This window comes from Acomys russatus, chromosome 32 (assembly GCF_903995435.1).
Source record: "Acomys russatus chromosome 32, mAcoRus1.1, whole genome shotgun sequence".
Lineage (NCBI taxonomy): Eukaryota > Metazoa > Chordata > Mammalia > Rodentia > Muridae > Acomys > Acomys russatus.
The window spans coordinates 2,305,479-2,326,260 of record NC_067168.1 but is presented as its reverse complement, the minus strand read 5'-3'; the positions used below and the strand labels follow the sequence as shown (position 1 = coordinate 2,326,260).

Here is a 20,782-nt window from a genome sequence, read left to right as displayed (position 1 = left end):
TAAGGACGCTAAGCATCAGTCGTCAGGGCTGTGCTCTCAGTGCCCTCCTATTCTCCTGAACGCCCGCCATCGGGCCCTGTGACTTTGCTGAGGAGGTTCAGTTCCAACATTAAGGGAACTGCAAGCATCCAGAACACATTAGCTAGGGGACTGGTAGGTGGGGGCTTGCCGCAGGCAGTCTCCTTTACCTAAACATTGCTAACTCCGTGCGCTCTCACCTATGGCCACGTGATCCTTCCGTGTGTAGCTGGGTACACGCCCTCCTATTGGTTTGACTGAGAGGCATGTGCTGTACAGATCAAGCCTAGTCCTGGTCTGGCAGGCTCAGCTTTCTGGTGACAGTCACAGCAGCCTTTGTTTTCTATGAATTCCAAATCTGAAGCCAAGGGCCACGTGTTTTTTTTTTTTTTTTTTTCTTTATAACTCTATTCTTCAGCACTTTAATTATTGTGCGTTGAGGAAAGTACTCCCTCCAGGATTATGGTCCGTGGCACAGTCTGCACAAAGCAGATGACTCAGTCAATGGACTGTGATTGGCTTTTTACCTTTAATTCCTTCAAGATCTAGTTTGGCATCTATGTCTATTTGGCACATGCTGTTTTCTAAACAGTGTGCCAGCTAGTAGGCTATACACAACAGAGCATGGCTCTACCAGCCAGAAAGACAGACAGACACACAGGTAAGTGGGTCATTTTAAGTGTTAAACACAGGGAGCCTTTGAGTGTTTATAAGTTTGCAGTGCTTGTATCACATGGAGGCGCTAGTGACACAAATGGCACCTGCCCTCTGCTTGTTTTCTGTGCTTAAGGACAGAAAGCGGATTGTAGACTGGAGAAGACTATATTTTCCATTAAGGAGAAAAATGAAGGTGTGTCCTGAGGCTAGGCAGTAACAGATTGCAGCAGGAGACCTAAAGAGTGCAGAGGCATTAGAACACCTGTGGAGCAAAGAAGCAAGGAGTGGGGCTGGGGACAAAGGAGAATGTTGGAGGTTTATATGTACATAAATATAAATAAATATACAAACATGCAGAATACATACATAAATAGAGGTGAAAGAAGCAGTGAAAGAGAGAAGCAGGCAGACCCACTTATTTGGAAAAATACTAAGGTTGTGAAACAGAAGGCTAATGAATTTCACATGAAGACCTACATCATCCAAATAATAAGTTAGAAAAGATAAAGAAAACAAGAGGTTCTGGTTGATAGTCCTGTGAAATTACATAGGAAGGAACACATTTCCCTGTTGGAATGTGTTCCCTTCTGTGTTAGACTGAATTTTCACTGACTAGAGAACACTGTTTTCTATCGAAGCCAAATTCTCTACCTGTTCTGTTGTGTGTGACTGCACTGCCCAGTCTGGCCATCGAGTGGTTTCAGATGGGCGAGGGAGGCTGCGTCTGGGCAGCACGCCATACGCGACAGGGAGGTTCGCAGCAGTGCGTCTCCTCTGATCTCAGCCACTCTTGATCACCAGTGTCTTAGGAAGCTACCAGGGTGCTTTGAACAACTTACATAAATGCTTATTTGCAGTTATCACTGATTACTTTGAAATAAACAGAATGAGCCCAAAGGACAAAATTTGTGACAAATTGCAGCAATTTTAAAAAAAAAACGGTCTGATTGGGAAATTAAGATGTGGGTTTGATGAACAATAGAGCAATAGAAAGGCCTCACAGTTCATCCGCTGAGTTAATTATGAATTCATGTCTGAAACTCTGATCAACGAACGCTCTTCAGAAACAAAATGCAAACACAGAAGAATTTCACAGCTTATGCATCTTCTCTGGAAATGACAGATAAGGGCCTTAAACTCAAGTGTCGGTTAGCCTTCCCTCCCTAAATTGGCAACCTCAGCTCACAGATCTGGCTGGTCCATACATATTCAAGCAGAAACACAACTACAACACCAAAAGAAGTGAGAGATTTTAAAGCCTGTTGTCAGAGGGTTGGTTCTTCGGGGTAAGCAGTCTCTTGACATGTAAGCTTTAAATCCTATAGCTGTTGCCTCTGTGAGCAGCTACCCTGTCAATAACACTCAGCTGGACGCCTCGCCTCCTGAGTTTTAAGGCCTAAGTCCTGGCCACTTGGTACCATAGGACTGGAGGACACTTTGTAGAGCCCCTGTGCTAGCCAGTGGCCACGAGGGTGTGAGGGTGGGAAGTGAGCATCTTCATGCTGCTTCTAACCCTCCAAACATCTTAGTGCGACTCTCGCTAAGCAACGTTCTCCAGACACTTTGGATCTTGCAGGTATTTTCTACCCATCTTGACATTTAAAGGGCATTCTAATACTTGAAGCCAGCTCTGTTAGGTAGGAGAGCCACACAGGCTAACCTAACTCCATCTCACTGAGTAAGTATTAGGTACTCTGTAGTCAAGCTGCTACTGGTAAATTGCAAACATGCTTAATTACTTAATGACACATAATTTACAGATACACAGCTGTTATGGGGTATGCTTTAACAGATGAGTAGGGTATTTACAATGCTTTTAACATGAGAGTCATTCTTTTATTTTTTTTTTTTTTAATCTTCCCATTTAAATATGATGTGAGAGCTGGTGGGTGAGATGGCAGAGCAGATAAACTGTGCTTTTCTACCAACAGTGCCAGGGTGAGTTTCAATTCCCAGGCCCACATGCTAAAAAGAGTTGAACAGACTCTTGATAGGCCCATGTGTGCCACGACACAGGCATGTGCACACATGTGCACACTCACATCCCAGGAGGCTACACATAGCAGTGAGGATACCCTGTGTGGATGGGGGAAGTTAAGGGCCACTGATGTGGTGTTGGGGAATGTTCCATAGCCAGGAGCATATGTAAAACACAGAATATCCAGGAAGCTGATGACAATCGCTAAACAAACAAATGCGTCCTATAAATCTAAAGGGTTTGAGTTGAAAGTGAAATTCAGCCCATTTGATACCTTGACTATGTTGGTGGGGCTTTACCTGTGCTGCCTGCTAGGTGCACATCACACAAACTAGTGGTGTCCAAATGGTTTTTGCAAAGAAGAACTTCAGGTGAATTTTGCACTATGTTTTGCTACGTAATGTGTAGAATGGAATTCTTTTAATGTAGAAGAGAACTCAACATTTCATTATTGCTCCTCCCACTGAGAATAAGTTGAATGAGCTCTGGATTATTGATTCCCAGAGAAATGTGCTACTTGTGTCCAATCCAGTTTTCAACTTTGCTTACAGTCATTGAATACATACACCCTGACTGATGGTATACATCCTTCATGTTGCTTTTAAGTTTTTGGTTTTTTTTTTTTTAATTCAAATCAAATACTTATAGAACTCCTTACTTTTTTCTGGTGTTTGTGGTCATATGGGTGATTGACTTCTACTCTTTACAAATTATGCTAATAAGGACTAATTGCTCTGGGTGCGGTGACTCAGTCTCCTGATGTTTAACAGAAAAGTCCTCCCAGCTCCTCTAAACAAAAATCTTGACACTCATGCATCTCCCTTTGAACCCATCACGTCCTGTAAGGTCAAACAGCACTGCTTTTCATTTGCAGAGCAGCAGAGAAGAGCTCTAAGCATGGTGCTGAGGACAAGACCAGACCATCATTCACAGCCATGAAAGAAAGGATGAAGATCCGGAGAGAAACAGGCCAGAGGTGTTTGAAGTCATTCAGGAAATGTTCCAGATCTCCAAAGAGGATTTTGTGCAGTACACAAAGGCTGCCAAGCAGAGTGTTCTGGATGGAACATCTAAGTGGTCAGCAAAAATAACCATTACAGGTAGAATATGGTTTTTAAGTGTGTTATTCCATAAAGAGGTTTTTAATGTGTCTTGGGAATCATCATTAATAAAAAAAATTATAAATAAAATACAGTTTTAAAAATCTTGTCAATATTGACAAATCTACCTATCAATGTCTCAACTATATACAAGGAAATTAGAATAATTTCAGTCTGCATTCTGTTTATTTACTCATTATTATCCTAAAGTTTCAAAGTTAGCTAGCTTTTTGTTGCCTGCTAGTGAATTTTGACAGCAGGGTCAATAATCTCATCATTGAGTTTCACTGTTAGTGTATTGCTTTAAAAAGAATCATTTTGGTAATTATATCCTTGTCTCCCTGAGCCTTAAGGAAAGACCAGTAATGGTTTAAATTCTTAAAGTAAAACTCTGTGGGTTGGCCCTTTTGAATGATATTAACATACACATTGGAGCACTTATTCTTCTTTCAGAGGACCTGCTGTAGTTCCCACTACCTACATGTATATTAGGGTAACCACTCAAGGGATATGATGCCTTTTCTCACCTCCACAAGCACTGCATACATGTGCCGTACATACAGAATGCAGGGTAAAATGGCCATATACATAAAATATGCAATACCGGAAACACAGCCCAATCTTAAACTTTCATTTTTATTACACAATAGAACAAAGATACTTTCTTTATTGCATTAAGATGATCTATACTCATACCCAAACTAGTAAATTTTTAAATCACATACTTTGAGTTTTCCTCTAAAAGCTCACGACAGTCATTCTGTGTTTTAAGAATGTAGCACATGGCATTTGCTGTAGTCACTTTGATGTGTGATATTGCTCTCTTGAAATATGTTCCTCCTACCAAAGCATAAGATAAACTCTTATGTTCCCCGCTTCTCTTCTCTCTCCCTCTCTCTCCTCTCTCCTCTCTCTCTCCCTTCCTCTCTCTCTCTCTCATCTCCTCTCTCTCTCTCTCCTCTCACACAAACACACACACACACACACACATGCCGACATGCGTACACGCCACATGCCAATGCGTGCACACACACACACCCTGTTATCTTTCCCTAGGACTTAATAGCTTTCTTGCCCACAGTGTTGTAGTATTAATCTTTCTTATTCTAGGACTGACGCCATTTTGTATCAGGTCCTTTCACTTAAATGCAATGTCCTTCCTATCATGATGTGGGAAGTGGCAGTATTTTGTTATGAATTCTATTAATAAGTAATGGAAAAACTTGAGTCAAATTGATCAAAATGAGAATTATACGGCAGCCAACAGAACATCCACAGTTGTTCAAATCACTGATTATTATGGAAATGTAGAATCTCAAACACAGTGAGCTACTTCCTCAAGCACATTGGAATACTTATCATCCAAACATAAAAAAATACTAGTGTGCGTCGGACTGCAGACGAAAGGAGCCCAGCATAGTGCTGAGACGGGTGTAAATTAATACCATTATTATGTAACAAGAGAGTCCTGTAAAATATCAAAATGGAATTGCCACATGCTCCAGGGGTTTCACTATGGAGTATATGCCCAGAGGCAAAGCCGCTATCTTAAGTAAATGGCCCTACTCCTGTGCTCAACTCCAACACAGGTCACACCAGCTAAGGGACTGACTCAGCCTACATGTCCATCAAGAGATGGACAAAGGGAAAGTGGTAGGCACACACAGTGGGTAGTGCTCAGCAGGAGGAAGCACAAGGGGAGATGTGGGGGTCAGTGCGCATGCTCTGTCATCGGTGTTTATGGAGTTCAGTGGGCTGCGAGAAAGATGGTGTCAGGATGAGTCTACAGACCCAGGGCAAAAAGACAGAAAATATTCTCTCTAATGGCTTTGTTTCTGGAAGCAACCGTCATACTAAAGCCTTTCTTTCTGATTCATTTCAGTGGTTTCTGCACAAGGCTTGCAGGCGAAAGACAAAACGGGGTCCAGCGACCCGTAGTGACGGTTCAGTCGGCAAAAATAAAAGAAGAACAAAACCATCTTTGGAAACTTGAATCCAGTGTGGGATGAGCAGTTTTTACTTGTAAGTAGATGCCATAAAGCTATCTCAGAGACAAGACTGTTTGCACTGAGTTTAAGCAGTTCACGAAGACTAAAGAAGTCATCGTTAGGTTTCAGTCTCACACAGAAATGTTGAAAGGGGAGTCTAGAATTTTAAACTTAATGCTATGCAATGCTCTGTTTACTCTGGAAAAGCACGTGAAGGTGTGTGCCTCACGATGTACGGATGAGGCAAACTGAAGGAAGTAGGAGGCAGGTTGCTGTGTAGTCTGTGACTTGGGATGTGAGTGCTCAGAGGTAGGAATCCACAGGCAAACACTGTACTACACGTGAGGATTTGTGACTACTGGCAGAAGAAATCTTTGGGGCGCCACCTGGCCCATCCATCGTGGTGGAAATTAGACTAGACCACTCAGAGGAAATGGCTGATGATAACTTTATGACTTTTCACTGTCTATGAGGACATTTATTTATAAACTCTTACATCTTGCACCTAACAGCAAAAAAAAAAAAAAAAATCATTTTTCTCTCCAGGATTCTTTTCTTTCTATAACTCTTCCTGTGGGGAAAAAAAGAGAAATGATTTCTAGTTATTGTCTGGTAGTAAGCCCCTAAGGAGTTAAGTCTGTGCTATCTTCTTTACATGCTAAATGAGCAGTCTTGGATCTGCATAAGTATTTAACAAGCGAGGTGTGGGGTTTTGCTATTGTTATTTGTTTGACTATAGACCAATGATAAAAAGATTAAAAAATTAGTTTAGAGAATCATTTGGGATTGTGTAAGTATGAAATGAGCAAAGAGGTTTGGATGGTGTCTCTTTTCAGAGGCACGGGCAGGCTAATCGCTAACTCTTTTTAAACAGAAGACAAGAAATCAATGGTAGTTACAAATTGAGATTCTACTAGAATCAAGTAAATGAATAAAGCAGGTTAAGGCAGCAGAGGGAGAAAGATGGAAACCAGCCATTAACGAGAGCAAAGAATTCAGGACCGAGGCACCTAAATTGCTATAGCATCATGCAGACAGGACGCAGCTAAAGCCTCCAGATCCTTGGTGGGAGCCACATAGACAACCATTAAAAAATACCTTGATTGAGACATCATTGACAGACTGAATCTCCATGTAGGTGAAATAGTTAAGTTTTGCTATAGGCCTGTTTCTGTAAAATGGTCACCTCAGACAAGACGGCCAGCTTGCCTCTTACTCCTAAAAGAGTTGTCACACCACCCACAAATGTCTCTCCCCCTGCCTCTCTTTGTGCTGACTAGAAACCAGTCTGCTTTCCCATTTTCTACATTTTCCATAGCTAGAATCATGGGGTATGTGCCTTTCTTCCATAGAGTTTCATTTGTTTTGGTAGACATGTTTTGAATTTCACAATGCATTGCTAGTTCTTGTCTTTTTATGGCTGTGCAGTATTTTACATTTATCTCCTATGGCACGCCAGGTCTAACCCAAACTTCCAACTTGTTAATGCTAAGTCTCAAATCTCTCAGTCTTAGCATTCTGCCTGTATACTGTGGCATCTTATGTAGGTTTGTTCCCGTGTCTCTTAATGACTAAGAAGTGTAAGCATTGCTGTGCTTATATGCTGTGTCTCCTCTTCGATTAAGTGCCTACTCAAACATATTGGCATTTTTACAGAGTTTGGCATTTTTTTAGTTGCACATGCTTTAGAGCTTTACATTTAGACCTTGGTGCATATTTAAGTAAGATTTAGTATGCTATACATTATACCTATGAATAGTTGAGTATTTGTTATTTTGAAAGCATTGTTTGTTCTCAGCTAAATTGCTTCCTTACTTTTTGATGAAATTCAGCTCTGCATGTGTGGGTGGCTGTGTTTCAGGACTCTTTGTTCTCTTCTGTTTGTCTGTTTATACTCAGGACGATGGAGCGTGATGGGCCGAACCCTTATTAAGAACTCTTAAATTAAGAACGCCTTAGCCGTGTGATGCTTTTCCTTTTTTTCAAAGTTGTGTTGACTACGTTAAGACTGCTCCATTATTTCCATATTAGTATCATAATCCGTTTATCATTTTCTTTACAAAATGAAGAGATGAAAGAGTCAATTCCAGATAGAATTTTCATTTCTTAATAGCCCTGGATGAGTTCTAGTATTAAATCAAATGGAATGACACACCCAGTAGCTCGTTCTCTATCTTACCAGGAAGCATTTTTGCTTTGCTAATTCAAGTCCTAGCTGCGGCTTTATTGAGGCCGCTGTTTCTTCGTTTAGGAAAAACATTGCTCGCTACATCCTCTGTGTGCAGAGAGTTTTGATGAAGAAGCATATGTTGGATTGTGCCCCTGTTCTTTTCTGTGTATTGGTTGGATTGTCATTTTGTAAACTTATCTTCAAGCTATATTGCACTGTGTGTGTGTGTTCCGATGGCTCCCTGCAGCAGGTCTACCGTAGCCTTTGCTTCCGCTGGGCACGTGTGCCTTCTCCCTTCCTGCTGCCTTTGATATTTTAGTCTCTTTGCTCATTTGTCCAGCATCATGACTGTGTGGTACAGTGTCCTTCTTGTGTTTCTGGTACTTAGGATTTGTTGAGCTGCTTGAGATTATAGATGTGAATTTTCTATCATATATGGGGAAAAATCCTGGTCGTTATTTCTATAATTATAATTTCTGCTTCTCATCCCAGTTTTGAAAACTCCATTGATAAGTGCCTGAGTTTTCTTGAACTTTTTTCAACTCCTTGATGCTCTGACTTGATGCGATTTCATTTCATTTTGCAGTGCAGAATGTTTGCTTTCGTTTTTTTAAGATCTATTTTATGCAAGGCGTGGTAGTGCAGGCCTTTAATCCCAGCGCTTGGGAGGCAGAGGCAGGTGGCTAGCTGTGAGTTCGAGGCCAGCCTGGTCTACAAAGCGAGTCCAGGACAGCCAAGGCTACACAAAGAAACCTGTCTCAAAAAAAAAAAAGAGTTATTTTATGTTGTACGTACATGTGTATGTATGACTCGGATATTGTTCTCTTTGCTCTGAATTATTTGACTAGTGAGGTTCTTTTTGTTTCCATATGAGACTTCTGAATCTGCCCAAGTTCTGTGGAGAGCGTGATTGGTATTTTAATGGAATTACATGGCATTGGTTGCCGTGTCTGTGTGGCCAGTTTCACGCTATTATTTCACCCTGTCCACAGACACACATTAGCTTGGAATCTTCAGGGGTTTTCATGCATGTCTGCATCTTTTTCTAGTTCCACAGTAGAGGCTTTTTACCTGCTTGGTTGGGTTTCTTCCTACGTTTATGTTTGTTTTTCTTTGGAATCATAATCAGTGGCATGCTTTTCCTGTGTTCTCCCTCAAAGGGTTTGTCATGTGTGTAGGAAAAGTAATTGATTTTTATATGTTGATTCTGAAATTTTTTCATTGGTCCTGAGAGGCTGTTAACTTTTTTCTTTTTTTCTTTCTTTCTTTCTTCCTTTCTTTTTTAATCTTGTCTCAGCTTTATTTGTAAAAACAGTATAGGACACTGGTCATCTGTAAATGTGTGTGGGTAGGTGTGTCACACCAGTCCATCTGTCTTCACATTGGCAGAAGCCTTTTCTATGGGGCCTTCACAGGGGCCTGGGCACCTTTAGGAGCCTAAACTGGGCTGAAGCCTGGGCCTTAGCTGGGGCTGCGCGCCTCTGCCTTGGTTTGAACCTTAGGCTGTGGTTGGCAGAGCCATAACCCTTAGCCATGCAGCTTCGAATCTGCTTCCCAAACTTGGGATGAGCGATGAAAGCGAGCCGGCTGAGTTTGCGGCTGGGGCCCTTTGGCATCTTGGGCTTAACGGCCTTAGGCTTCACAAGGGCCTTAACGACCTCTGCACGGCACTCATTGCCTCTGCGTTGTTTGCCTACATCCGCTTCAGGCCTTTCTGGCTGTGCTTCTCGGCAACGCGCATGTTCCTCAGGAACTTGGGGTCAACCCCCTTCAGAAATTCGTATCTTTATGACTGGGGTTTCTTGATGCCATTTTTGTGCTATTTGCAGGACTGGTTGTGTGTGGTGTGGTCCTTGGACTTGGCCATGTCCCACAGTGCCTGGGACCGGAAGAGAGTCTGTTAACTTTTTGTGCCTATGCAATACCTACAGTAAATGTTTGATGCCCTTGACTCACAATTTCTGAGAATTTCTGCTTACCCGGCTCAGCTCCGTCTGCACAGCTTTCTCAATCTGCAGGAGGCTTTCTATTTGCACATCTTTACGTCTGTATTGTGTCTTGGACAACATTGCAAATATCACTTAGTCAGCAGCTGGATATTTGGACATCCTGTAAACACTTCTACTTTGTTCCAAAAATCAGTTACATAAAAAAAATTTTTTTTCATTTGTTTGGATCTTGCTTTAAAATGTACTAGACAGAATTAAAATAGGGCCTTAGGATAACTATGCTGCTCCCTAAGCAGGCCAGGGTTTTAAATGCATTCTGCTCAGGGACGCTTGTATTCTGGGGCTTTTCTCATCAGCTAAGCGGAAAGCTGCTCCTTACCTAGCTCTGGGTGGGTGCTGGCCTCTGTTGCATCTATCTGTCCACTGTTCTTAAGCAAGCCTTGAGCGTTATCTCAGCATGCCCCCCCACTCCGCCCCGTCATTAGGTCATTACGTCATTACACAGCTGACATCTGAGAAGAGATCCTCAGCCCTCCTTCTGTGCTCCTCTCTCAGTGCTGTGCCCTGTGACCTCCAGCTGCCTTGTTCTTCCCAGAGTTTGAGCTTTGTCTTTTCAGTTCAGAGAGCCAAAGTGACTTTACGGTTTTTGTTTGTTTGTTTGTTTGTTTTTGTTTTGTTTGTGTTTTTTAACAGTGTCTGGGACCATCTCCTAAGACAAGACACTGAAGTCATTATGAGGCTCACTTGAGTTTTGATCCTACAGGGGTCAGTTCATTAACTGAACTCCAGGATGTTTTATATGTCTTGTAGACTTTTTGGCTTTTTTATGTAGGATAATCTCCTTGTTATTTGGTGTTGATTGGGGTGAAAGCTTGAGAACCTGAATTTAAATAAAAAGCAAGAGTGAAATTAAAAGTCTAAGAGCCAATGCAGAGCATGGCAGACAAAAATAACACTTCTAATGAGTTTGATATGTAGGTAGGCAGTAGCAGTCTGAGAAATAAAAGAATTCATACAAACATGATTCCCCACAAGAAGTCAGCTGAGTAATGATAGGTGTTTGTATGTAGGGAAAACATTCTTTTCAACATCAGGACCATATATATGGTCTAGATACGACAGTGGCCAGAGTTCACACAGGCCAAAAATAAAGTCAGTCTCAGACAAGCGAGGAAGCATGGGACAAGCACCCAGAATTTTGGGAATTATGAGAGCACAGGGGCAATAGTCTCATGTGAAAGTATTCCAACCCGAATAGTGAGGGCAAGTGAGGGTCAGAGCATGTGGAGCTGTAGAGCTGCAAAAATAGAAGGAGAGCAGAGGACCTGAAAGGTTGTTAGGTCCGTAGCTTTCATGTTTTTGATGAGAAAATTGACGTTCAGATGGGCTATGGAAGAGCCAGTTCTAGAAAGCAGCTACCTGTTGTGAAGCCAAGTACAAGACCTAAGTGGTGATGAGCAGATGTGCCTTTCCCACAACCGGATTCTCTGCCCTAAAAAGTGCTGTTACCCGAAGGAAGCAAGCTGTGACACAGATCTCGTAAAAATGAAAATGAAGTCGTTGTTCACCTTTTGGGTGTGGTTATAAAGTTTAATTGTCCTTCAGTTAAAGACATTTTGATGCTGTCTGGAGATTTTTATGATAAGACATTTCAATTTTAATTTTTAATCACTTATACAGATTAAATTGAGAAATTTTAATTTTTAAGTGTATGGGTGTATGTGTATATGTATATATGTGCATGTGTGTATGTATGTGTGTGTATGTGTGTGTATGTATGTGTGTGTATGTATGTGTGTGTATGTATGTGTGTGTATGTATGTGTGTGTATGTATGTGTGTGTATGTATGTGTGTGTATGTGTGTGTATGTGTGTGTATGTATGTGTGTGTATGTGTGTGTGTGTTGTATGTGTGTGATGTGTGTGTATGTATGTGTGTGTATGTATGTGTGGTATGTGTGTGTATGTGTGTGTGTGTGTGTATGTGTGTGTGTATGTGTGTGTATGTATGTGTGTGTTGTATGTGTGTTGTATGTGTGTGTGTATGTATGTGTGTGTGTATGTATGTGTGTGTGTCTGTCTGTGTGTGTATGTAGTGTGTATGTATGTGTGTGTGTGTATGTGTGTGTATGTATGTGTGTGTGTGTATGTGTGTGTATGTGTGTGTATGTGTGTGTATGTATGTGTGTGTATGTATGTGTGTGTATGTATGTGTGTGTATGTATGTGTGTGTGTATGTTGTGTGTGTAGTGTGTGTGTATGTATGTGTGTGTTATGTTGTGTGTATGTATGTGTGTGTATGTATGTGTGTGTGTATGTATGGTTGTGTGTATGTCTGTGTGTGTGTCTGTATGTGTGTGTATGTGTGTGTGTATGTGTATATGTACATTATGTATGTATGTGTCTTTGTATTATGTGTGTGTGTGTCTGTGTGTGTGAGTTCATAAAACTAGAAACAGAAAAGGGAGAGAAGATTATCGCAGGAGAAGAGTAGAAAGAGGACAAAGAGAAACAAGAGTGCAATGGACTATGGGTAATAGGAAGGCAGAGAAGGGATGCTACAGGGAAAAGCCAGAGGGATGGCACATATACATCTAACAGAGTATTGTGAAAACGCCATGGTGAAGAGCCATCTTTTGTATGCTAACTTAAATTTAATTTGAAGAAATGTCCAGATGGCATGAGACTCCAGAATGGGTCATTTTGGAGAATGCTGCAGCGAAGAAGGGCAGGACTCAGGAAGTCCTCGCAGAAGCCTGCAGAATGAGGGGCTTCCCACACACCTCTCACTTCCAAAAGACCACACAAAGATTTAGTTGACAATGCAAATTATAGTTCTTTGGAGATGAAAATATCTTATAAAGTTAAGGTGTCCTCAATCTTGGCTCTTTGATAATCATTTGACTGATCATTTTATGATTAATTGATTTATGAGCATTTTATGATTGTTTCTTGTTCTCTGTGCTACATATGATATCATTTGCACTTATAAACCACTCCCTCAAAGGGAGAGGAAGAAAAACTGCTCCTGTGAGTTACAGAGAGAAATAACCCTACAGTGTGTTCACTTCATGATAAATGAGAGAGCTAAGAACCCTGCTTGGCGTGTGTATGTTGATGAATACTTCCAGAGGATTCTCCATCCTTCGTGCCTCATTTTCCCCCTTGGTTGCTGTTTGTTTTATGTTTGTTTGTTTTCAAATTTCTTAAACAGAGAAAAAATTCTGTGTTGAATTCTTCGTAGGGGAGGGGGAAGTGTCACCACACAGTGCCGCTGTAGGAGAGCAGCCTGGTGCTGAAACAGCTGGTAATTTAGACATTTCGCTTAGACAGCTCCCTGGAAAACCACCTCTGCCTCCCTTCCCAGGAGTCAGTTAAACCCAGCTTACTTCACCTGGGGCCCCCATGTGCAAAACACTGTGCTAGATGCCAATAAAAGCACTGGTTTAAGGAGAGATTTTTACCTCTTATAAAACATTATCTGCTCTATAAAATTATAAATCTGATTTATAGAACCATTCTGGTGGATCTAGCATCCTCCTGGTGTCCAAGGAACCCCTTAAATTCTTCAAATCATGAGAAATGGTTCTATTTACTTTTCTCATTGATGCTGGAGCCAAATGTCTGGCAAGAAGGACCTTGCAGGGTGACTGTTTTACTCTAGCTTACAGCTTGGGGTAGAGTTCATCCTGGCAGGAAGGCAGGCTGTGGGGCTATTGTGGCTACCATTAAGTGCCAAGCACAAACAGGAAATGGGCTGAGTTTCGAAGCTTGGAGGCTCTCTTCAAGAACATACTCCAGTAAGGCTACAATGGCGCTTGCCAACAGTTGCCAGGAGCTCAGGACCAAGTGTTCAGACAGAAAAGCCTGCGGGCTGCCCCACATTCACCACTTCACTTATGTACGTAAACAGTATCCTCCCCTTCAACTCAGGGTTACTGTTGGAGGCACTGTACCCCAAGAGCACCCTGAACTTGTGACAGTGCTGTTCAGAGACATGATTGCTTGGCCCTTTGAAATGTTTATTAACTACATCAATTTCCAGACACTTGGTTCCAGGAGCAGACAAAGGGCACGGGCACCTGGCTCTCATCAAGCCATGTGCTGCTCAGCCAGCGACGGATGTAAATTATACATAAGCTGTGCTCTATACAAGATGGTTATTTAACACTACAATTAAATAAGGATGCCTGCATACCACAGCAGATCAATATTTTAAAAAGACAGTGGAAAGCAATCAAGATTTGATTTATCGCCTAGGCCGCTAACACAGTCCCTCCCACCGCTGCATGGGAAAGGCAGCATTCCTTAGCTGTCTGAGCTAGTTTGCGATGATGGTGTCTGTATTAGCATATCGTTTGTCACAGAAGATGCTCTCATGACTGAGAGAGAGAGGAGAGAGAGAGAGAGAGGAGAGAGAGAGAGAGAGAGAGAGAGAGAGAGAGAAAGAGAAGAAGAAGAAGAAGAAGAAGAAGAAGAAGAAGAAGAAGAAGAAGAAGAAGAAGAAGAAAGAAGAAGAGAAGAAAAGGAGGAGGGAGGGAGTCTAGTCACTCTTTATGAGCTTAAGTTGTTTGTTGTCTGTTTTTACTAATCACAGGCTGCATTGTGAATGTCCCTAAACAGGAGATACTCCCTACTGCATTGCCTCTCACCTGTGAAGAGGTTGAGCCCTTTGTCACCAGTCTATAACCAGTAGAGACAATCGACAGGGAGTTACTTTTCATGGCTTTGCATGAAAACCTATGGGTTTTGTAAGGAGAGAAAGGGATGTAGAAAGTGGACTGGGTTTCATAAAAAAACAAACTGGAAACTCAAAGAGAATTAATAAACAGCAAACGATGAAAAAAAAATACAGCCCTACAGAATGTCCCATGGTGTTCTGTAGGCGGAGATGGAGAAGACCATGGTCTCTGCTTAACATCAAACTGAAAATGAAGCTGGGAATGATGTCTTATCCCATGATCCTGTCTTTGGAATATGGAGGCAGGAGGATCAGGACTTCACAGCCACTTTTAGCTCCATAGTGAGCTACTGGGGGACTAACCTGACTTCATGAAATCCAATGGAATTCAAACAAAATGCTCCAAATCCTTAGTAAATGATAGAATTTAAAATGGGAATTGATAACGTCAGGACCAAAGGAAACTCCATTTCTCCAAATTCTGGTAGTTAGACAAAAGCCAGCTTTCCTTAGGAACTTTGAGCTGGCTCCCGCTACCCTTAGCTCTGGCAGAAAGAACAAATAGGTACGTGTGTGCCAAGTAGCATACTAAAACCCGTGCTGGCCTCCAGGCTCCCTCAGTATCCCAAGTACCCAGCTCTTTTCACCTCTTCCCTCCCCTGAAGCTCTTCAGCTCATAGGTTCTGCCCCGCCCCGCCCCCCAGTTTCTCTGCTATTTGAGCTATACACTCTCTTGGGCTCCTCTGTGTCTTCATTTCCTGCTTCCACAGCTCCCTCCTCTCAGCTCCTGCTTCTCTCCTGGCCAGGGCCAGTCAGCTGGCCATGGTCAGCTGACTCCTGTCTCTCCCTGCTTGGCTCGGACTCCTCCAGATGCCTCTGGCTGTGCTCTCCCTCACGTCTACAACAAATCCTTCCCCTCACCCGTACCTTGGAATGGCCTCATTGCCAGTTTATACACATAGGCCAATGGGGGCTTTACTATAGGAAGCCTTCTTGAGGAAGGAAAAGGGGCTTCTATGCTGAATAACTCCATGAGATGGGATCAGGAGACTATTTGTATTGTGTGTTTTATGTGCATAGAGTCAGAAACCATGAGGTTCTACTAGCCACTCATTTGCAGATTAAAACAAGTTTCCCTGCATGTAAGGTATCTAGGGAGGACCCTCAATCAGCCTGAGAGAGCACACTGTGTTTTTAAAACCCAAGTACCACACTGTGCATCCATCTGCTTGCCTCGTCCCTCTACTTCTTGGTGCTGAGTTACTTGAGAGCAGAGATGGAATCTCAACATCCTGATGCTCTCCTAGACAGACTGTGAGTCTCGGGGCATCCACTGACTCACCTCCATGTGCAAAATTCAGATTCCAAGGTAGTTTTTTTCCACAAGTACCAGCTCCATTACTCTAGAAAAATCATCCAGTGAGCATGTCTGTGGGAGGCGGTGTCTGGTGCGCAGACATGGAGTCAAGAAGGAAAAACAAGTGCTGCCCTACTGGAGCTTCATTCTTGTTGGGAAATAGATGATGCAGAGGTTGATGCCAGCTTCCAGCCAGAGGAGCATGGGCCATTCAGCTCTATGGTGTAGGGCCTTCCAATACAGCACAGTCGATCTACCAGAGGCCATATGCTTAAGGAAAATGGACTCTCCCACTTCCAGCAATATCTAACTGCCAATAGCTTCTCAAGTAGGGGTAGGACTCAGTGCTCCATCCCTCTCCGTGCCAGGATTTGTCTGTTATTTCTGCCTTGGAAGGCCACTTGGCAGGGATTGGCAATGTAATAGGTATTTAAGTCTAGACAAAAGGTGCTTAAAGCAAAGTAATTACTTGCGAGCTAAATAAAGGGCATTCTCATTGAGATTGCCATGTTTTCTGTATGTGTTAGTATTGTTTTCTCAATGAACTTTTGAGGTCATTTGGGACTGAGACCTCCTTAGATAATATTGGCTACAAAGTAAATCCAAAAATGGGTGGTCATCTTCAAATGAAGCGTCCCGATGTGGGTCTCTCACCAGCAGCAACATCTTCCTCGTTAACTTGCTTCATTGCTGCAGCTTCGGTTTACAGTTCTCCTGACGGCATCTGCCTTACAGATCCCAAACACATGCCTTTCTTCTCCACACTCACTACCCACAAGTTACTTTGGAGAGCTCAGCTGACAAATTTTAACTCAAACCTCCAAAAAATTTTCTTTGCCTGAAGACCATCACGTCTTCTCGGTAGCTTGTTATTTTCTTTTTCCACATATTTGATGGACTTCCAGTACTGATCTTGTCTAGAACAAGAAGCGGGGGAGCAGTACAGAAGGAAGAATTTATTTTGACTTAGCTGAAGTACCAAAGAGGGATGAAGAAGTGCCCTGGGCTGCCATCTTCCCACTTCTCCCCACAGAGCCTGGAATAACTCTGAAGGCACAGTATGAAAAAAAAAACAAAACAGTAATTCCGGGAGAAACTGGCGTAGTTCCACTTCCGGGTGCTGGCCAAGGCCTCTGCCAGCATCGGGCAGTTGTTGCCCTTTAGGACTCTACTATGCAGAAAGATATGCTGGGAAAAGGTTGTAAAAACTATAGACTGTCCTTTTTAGTCTTGGTGATACAGAGGCCGTTTTAAGTGTTTTAAAGCAGGTTTAAATTGTTAAGCTATTGCTTAGTTATGCCTTGCTTCACCCTTTTGTGTTGCGTGGGCATGTGGAGGTCAGAGGCCAGTTTCTTCTGTGTGGGTTGCTGAGATCAAGCTCAGTTCATTAGCCTTGGCAGTGGATGCTTCACCACTGAACCATCTGGCCAGCCCTACCTTGCTTAATTCTAAAGAGGAACTGAAACAGATATTCCAGTGTTACTTTTAGCTATATATTCAATTATAGAAATAAAACTAAGTACTTTTGAGGCAAAATTTGTTTGTGATTCAGCAGTAACATTGTTGACAGGAAAGTTCATTTTTAGATAAACAAATGGCTGGTAGCTTTGAACTGGCTTTCCTGAAGATTTCAGAGGTTAAGGCTATGATGGTGTGGACCCTGTGTACAGCCAGTGCCCAGTGATTAGTCAGAGAAAGCCACTCCTCTGAGTTCCATTTATGCAAAAGAAAGTATATAAAATTGCTAACCCGATATAGCGACAAAAAAATGATAATTGAAATGACTAGAACCCAAAGTCATATCTTTTATGAAAATGAGGTTACCTCAGTCACCAATTTTTTTAACCATGTAGAGCATGGTATTTGTTGCATGTTTTAAAATGAGTTGTATCTATATTCAATCAAATTGCTATTTTTCTTTTATTATAATACTTGCAGGAAGTTAGATTCTGATCTGTTAAAATAAGAATATAGGAAGTTTTGAATTCACATGTTTATAATAGTATAGGGGCACGCACGTGTGTGTGTGTGTGTGTGTGTGTGTGTGTGTGTGCCTACGTATGCACACATGTGTTACATTTTTTTAGAACTTAGGTTTGCATTTTGTTGGTAAAGAGTGGCATTGCAGACAGATGTCAGAACCACTATATCAGGCTTTATTGGATGTTTTATGCCATCTGTTGAAGGGCTGGCATTTTGTTATTTGGTTTTGCACTGTCTGTTCTCATTTTGCATGTGTTTAGAGAGAACTGAAACCTGACCAACACCGCTGCTTAGAAATTCTGAAGCAGAATTGCTCTATTTTAAATAATTGGTTAAAGCTTACATTTGAGTAGAAATGTAATTGGAATGAATTTCCCAAGGTTCTTCTTTGGTGTGAGCTTTCCTCTAAGCCAATGTCTGCATCCCAGTGTCGCTGATGTCGGGGAAGAAAGGGTGTTAGTGAGCAGGGTTTACCTGTAAGGTTGCCTCTCCTGCTGAGACGAGTTCTGTGTTCGTATAAAGCCTGTACAGCTGACTGCACAGTTGTCACTTGCTACTAAGGTCCTCACTGTCACTTCAGGGATTGTTGGAAAGGTGGCAGCCTCCTTTTCTAACAAAGACATTGGGGGGAGAGTCTAAAAGAAAGGAAAATTGGGTGTCCGCTGAACTGAATGTTCTTCTGAGATGTGAGTTTCAGCTAGTTGACTCTTTTCTCTGGTAGGAGATATTTACAGGTGCCAAGAAGTCTCCAAGAGATGAGAGGATATTTTATGAGGTGATGGTGGTGGTGGCTGTTGTTGTTGTTTTAAATGCATTGAATAGGAAAAGGGAAAGTCTCATATAAATGTAACACACTCGCACACCACCACCACCGTTACTACCAACAACAACAATGAAAACAAAAACAAAACAAAACTCCCACTAAAAATGAGATAAATCTTTAAAATGCAAAGAAAAACGAGAGAGCTTTACTGCCTGAAGCCCAGAGAGGAAATATCACTGCTGCTACGGCCTTTCTATCCAGGAGGGCACTTTGTTCCTTCTTGACCATAATGCTTTCTGAGATTATATAAAAGGGTAAATTCCATGTTCTGGCTATTATGAATAAGGCTGCTATGAACATGGTTGAGCAAATTTTCTTGTTGTGTGCTGGAGCATCTTCTGGGTATATTCCAAGGAGTGGAATAGCTGGGTCTTGAGGAAGCCCTATTCCCAGTTTTCTGAGATAGCACCAGATAGATTTCCAAAGTGGCCATACTAGTTTGAGACCTGGTGGCACTCAGAGGAAGGATAGCAGGCTACCAAGAAGAGACTTGATACCCTATGAGCATATACAGGGGGAGGAGGTCCCCTTCAGGCACAGTCATAGGGTAGGGGAGTAAGGGGAAAATGAGAGGGAGGGAAGAATGGGAGGATACAAGGGATGGGATAACCATTGAGATGTAACAAGAATAAATTAATTTTTTTTTAAAGGGTAAATTCCCTGTGCTTTCAAAAGCCCACTCTTCATCTCTGCTCTTGCACATCAACAATAAGGCTAAGCCATTATAAAACATCCAAGCTATGAGAACAAAACGTATTGACTAAGGCAAACTGAATATAATCCATATGTGACATTTTCTTTGTAGCAGAATCCTTTCCTGGAAGCTAACGGCTTCCCAGATGACTTGTGGAACTCAGCAACAAGAGCAAGTCTGGAAATGAACTATCCCAGTGAGACAAGCTGAGAGAGGCTCACACGTTAACTCAACAGAGGTTTACAGTCAGTACGCATGGCATGGTGGTTGTACCCCGCAATGGCAATCTATGTCACACACCCAAATTCATGGACACAGACATGCACAAGTTGACACACTCACACAGATGCACACAAACAGACACATAGTCACTCAGAAATGTGCACCCTCACATGGACCCATTCACACACAGAGAAAGACACATGTGATTCTTAGTAATGGTCTTAATTAACCCTTAATAATATATTATAAGTCATTTTAGATAAAACTATAAAATAACTAGTATAAAATATTTTGTTATCACTACTTCAGTCAAATTCATTATCATGTTAGTGTAAGCATATATATAGCTATTTCTATATGCATAAATATATCTATCTTTTGTCATATATGTACATGTATGGTTTTATATATCTTCACTCATATGGGTATGTCCTTATAAAAATACATACACAATTACATGTCTACTCAAATATAAATTAACATCGACCCTGCATTGCTTAACAGCAAGCATTCATTCTGAGAAAGGCATCCTTTGGTGATTTATATTCTCTTAGTAACCACCAGGCCTACAGTGTCACTGGGAGAACAAATTCTTACAGGATCAGTGCTCTATAGCTCATAAAACAGTATTGTTGGTAATTGTGTATGATTTTGCACTAATATGCTCAATTCTGGTTGAGCTTTTGTCAGCTCTACACAAACCTACACACATCTTGGAAGAGAGAATCTTGGGCGACTAAAATAGAATTTGAGCAGATATTTGGTAAAGCCTTTTTCTCCCATATCATAAGGTCTAATGCATATTAAACTTCTAAGTAAATGCAATGGGTGAAAACCACACGATGTGTAATGGGTCTCGGAACACCAAGCTGTAACAGAGCAACACAAAGCAGACCCTGCATGGTCACATTATCTTATTTGCTTCTCGTCACATCCGAAGTCCTCAAGACCACCAAGAGATGCTTTCCATGCCTTAGGACCACCAAGAGATGTTTTCCATGCCTCAAGACCACCAAGAGATGCTTTCCATGCCTTAGGACCACCAAGAGATGCTTTCCATGCCTTAGGACCACCAAGAGATGCTTTCCATGCCTTAGGACCACTGAGAGATGCTTTCCATGCCTCAAGACCACCAAGAGATGCTTTCTATGCCTCAAGACCA

At 41.9% G+C, this 20,782-nt stretch overlaps 1 protein-coding gene across 1 annotated transcript in view; it reads left to right on the top strand.

Moving 5' to 3' along the window:
- Unc13c (unc-13 homolog C) overlaps positions 1-20,782 on the top strand; it is a 426,680-nt gene that overhangs the window by 169,040 nt on the left and 236,858 nt on the right. The window contains 4 exon segments of the mRNA XM_051140226.1: positions 3,528-3,607; positions 3,610-3,753; positions 5,636-5,765; positions 8,764-8,772. Of these exon segments, the coding sequence (XP_050996183.1) occupies positions 3,528-3,607; positions 3,610-3,753; positions 5,636-5,765; positions 8,764-8,772 (363 nt within the window).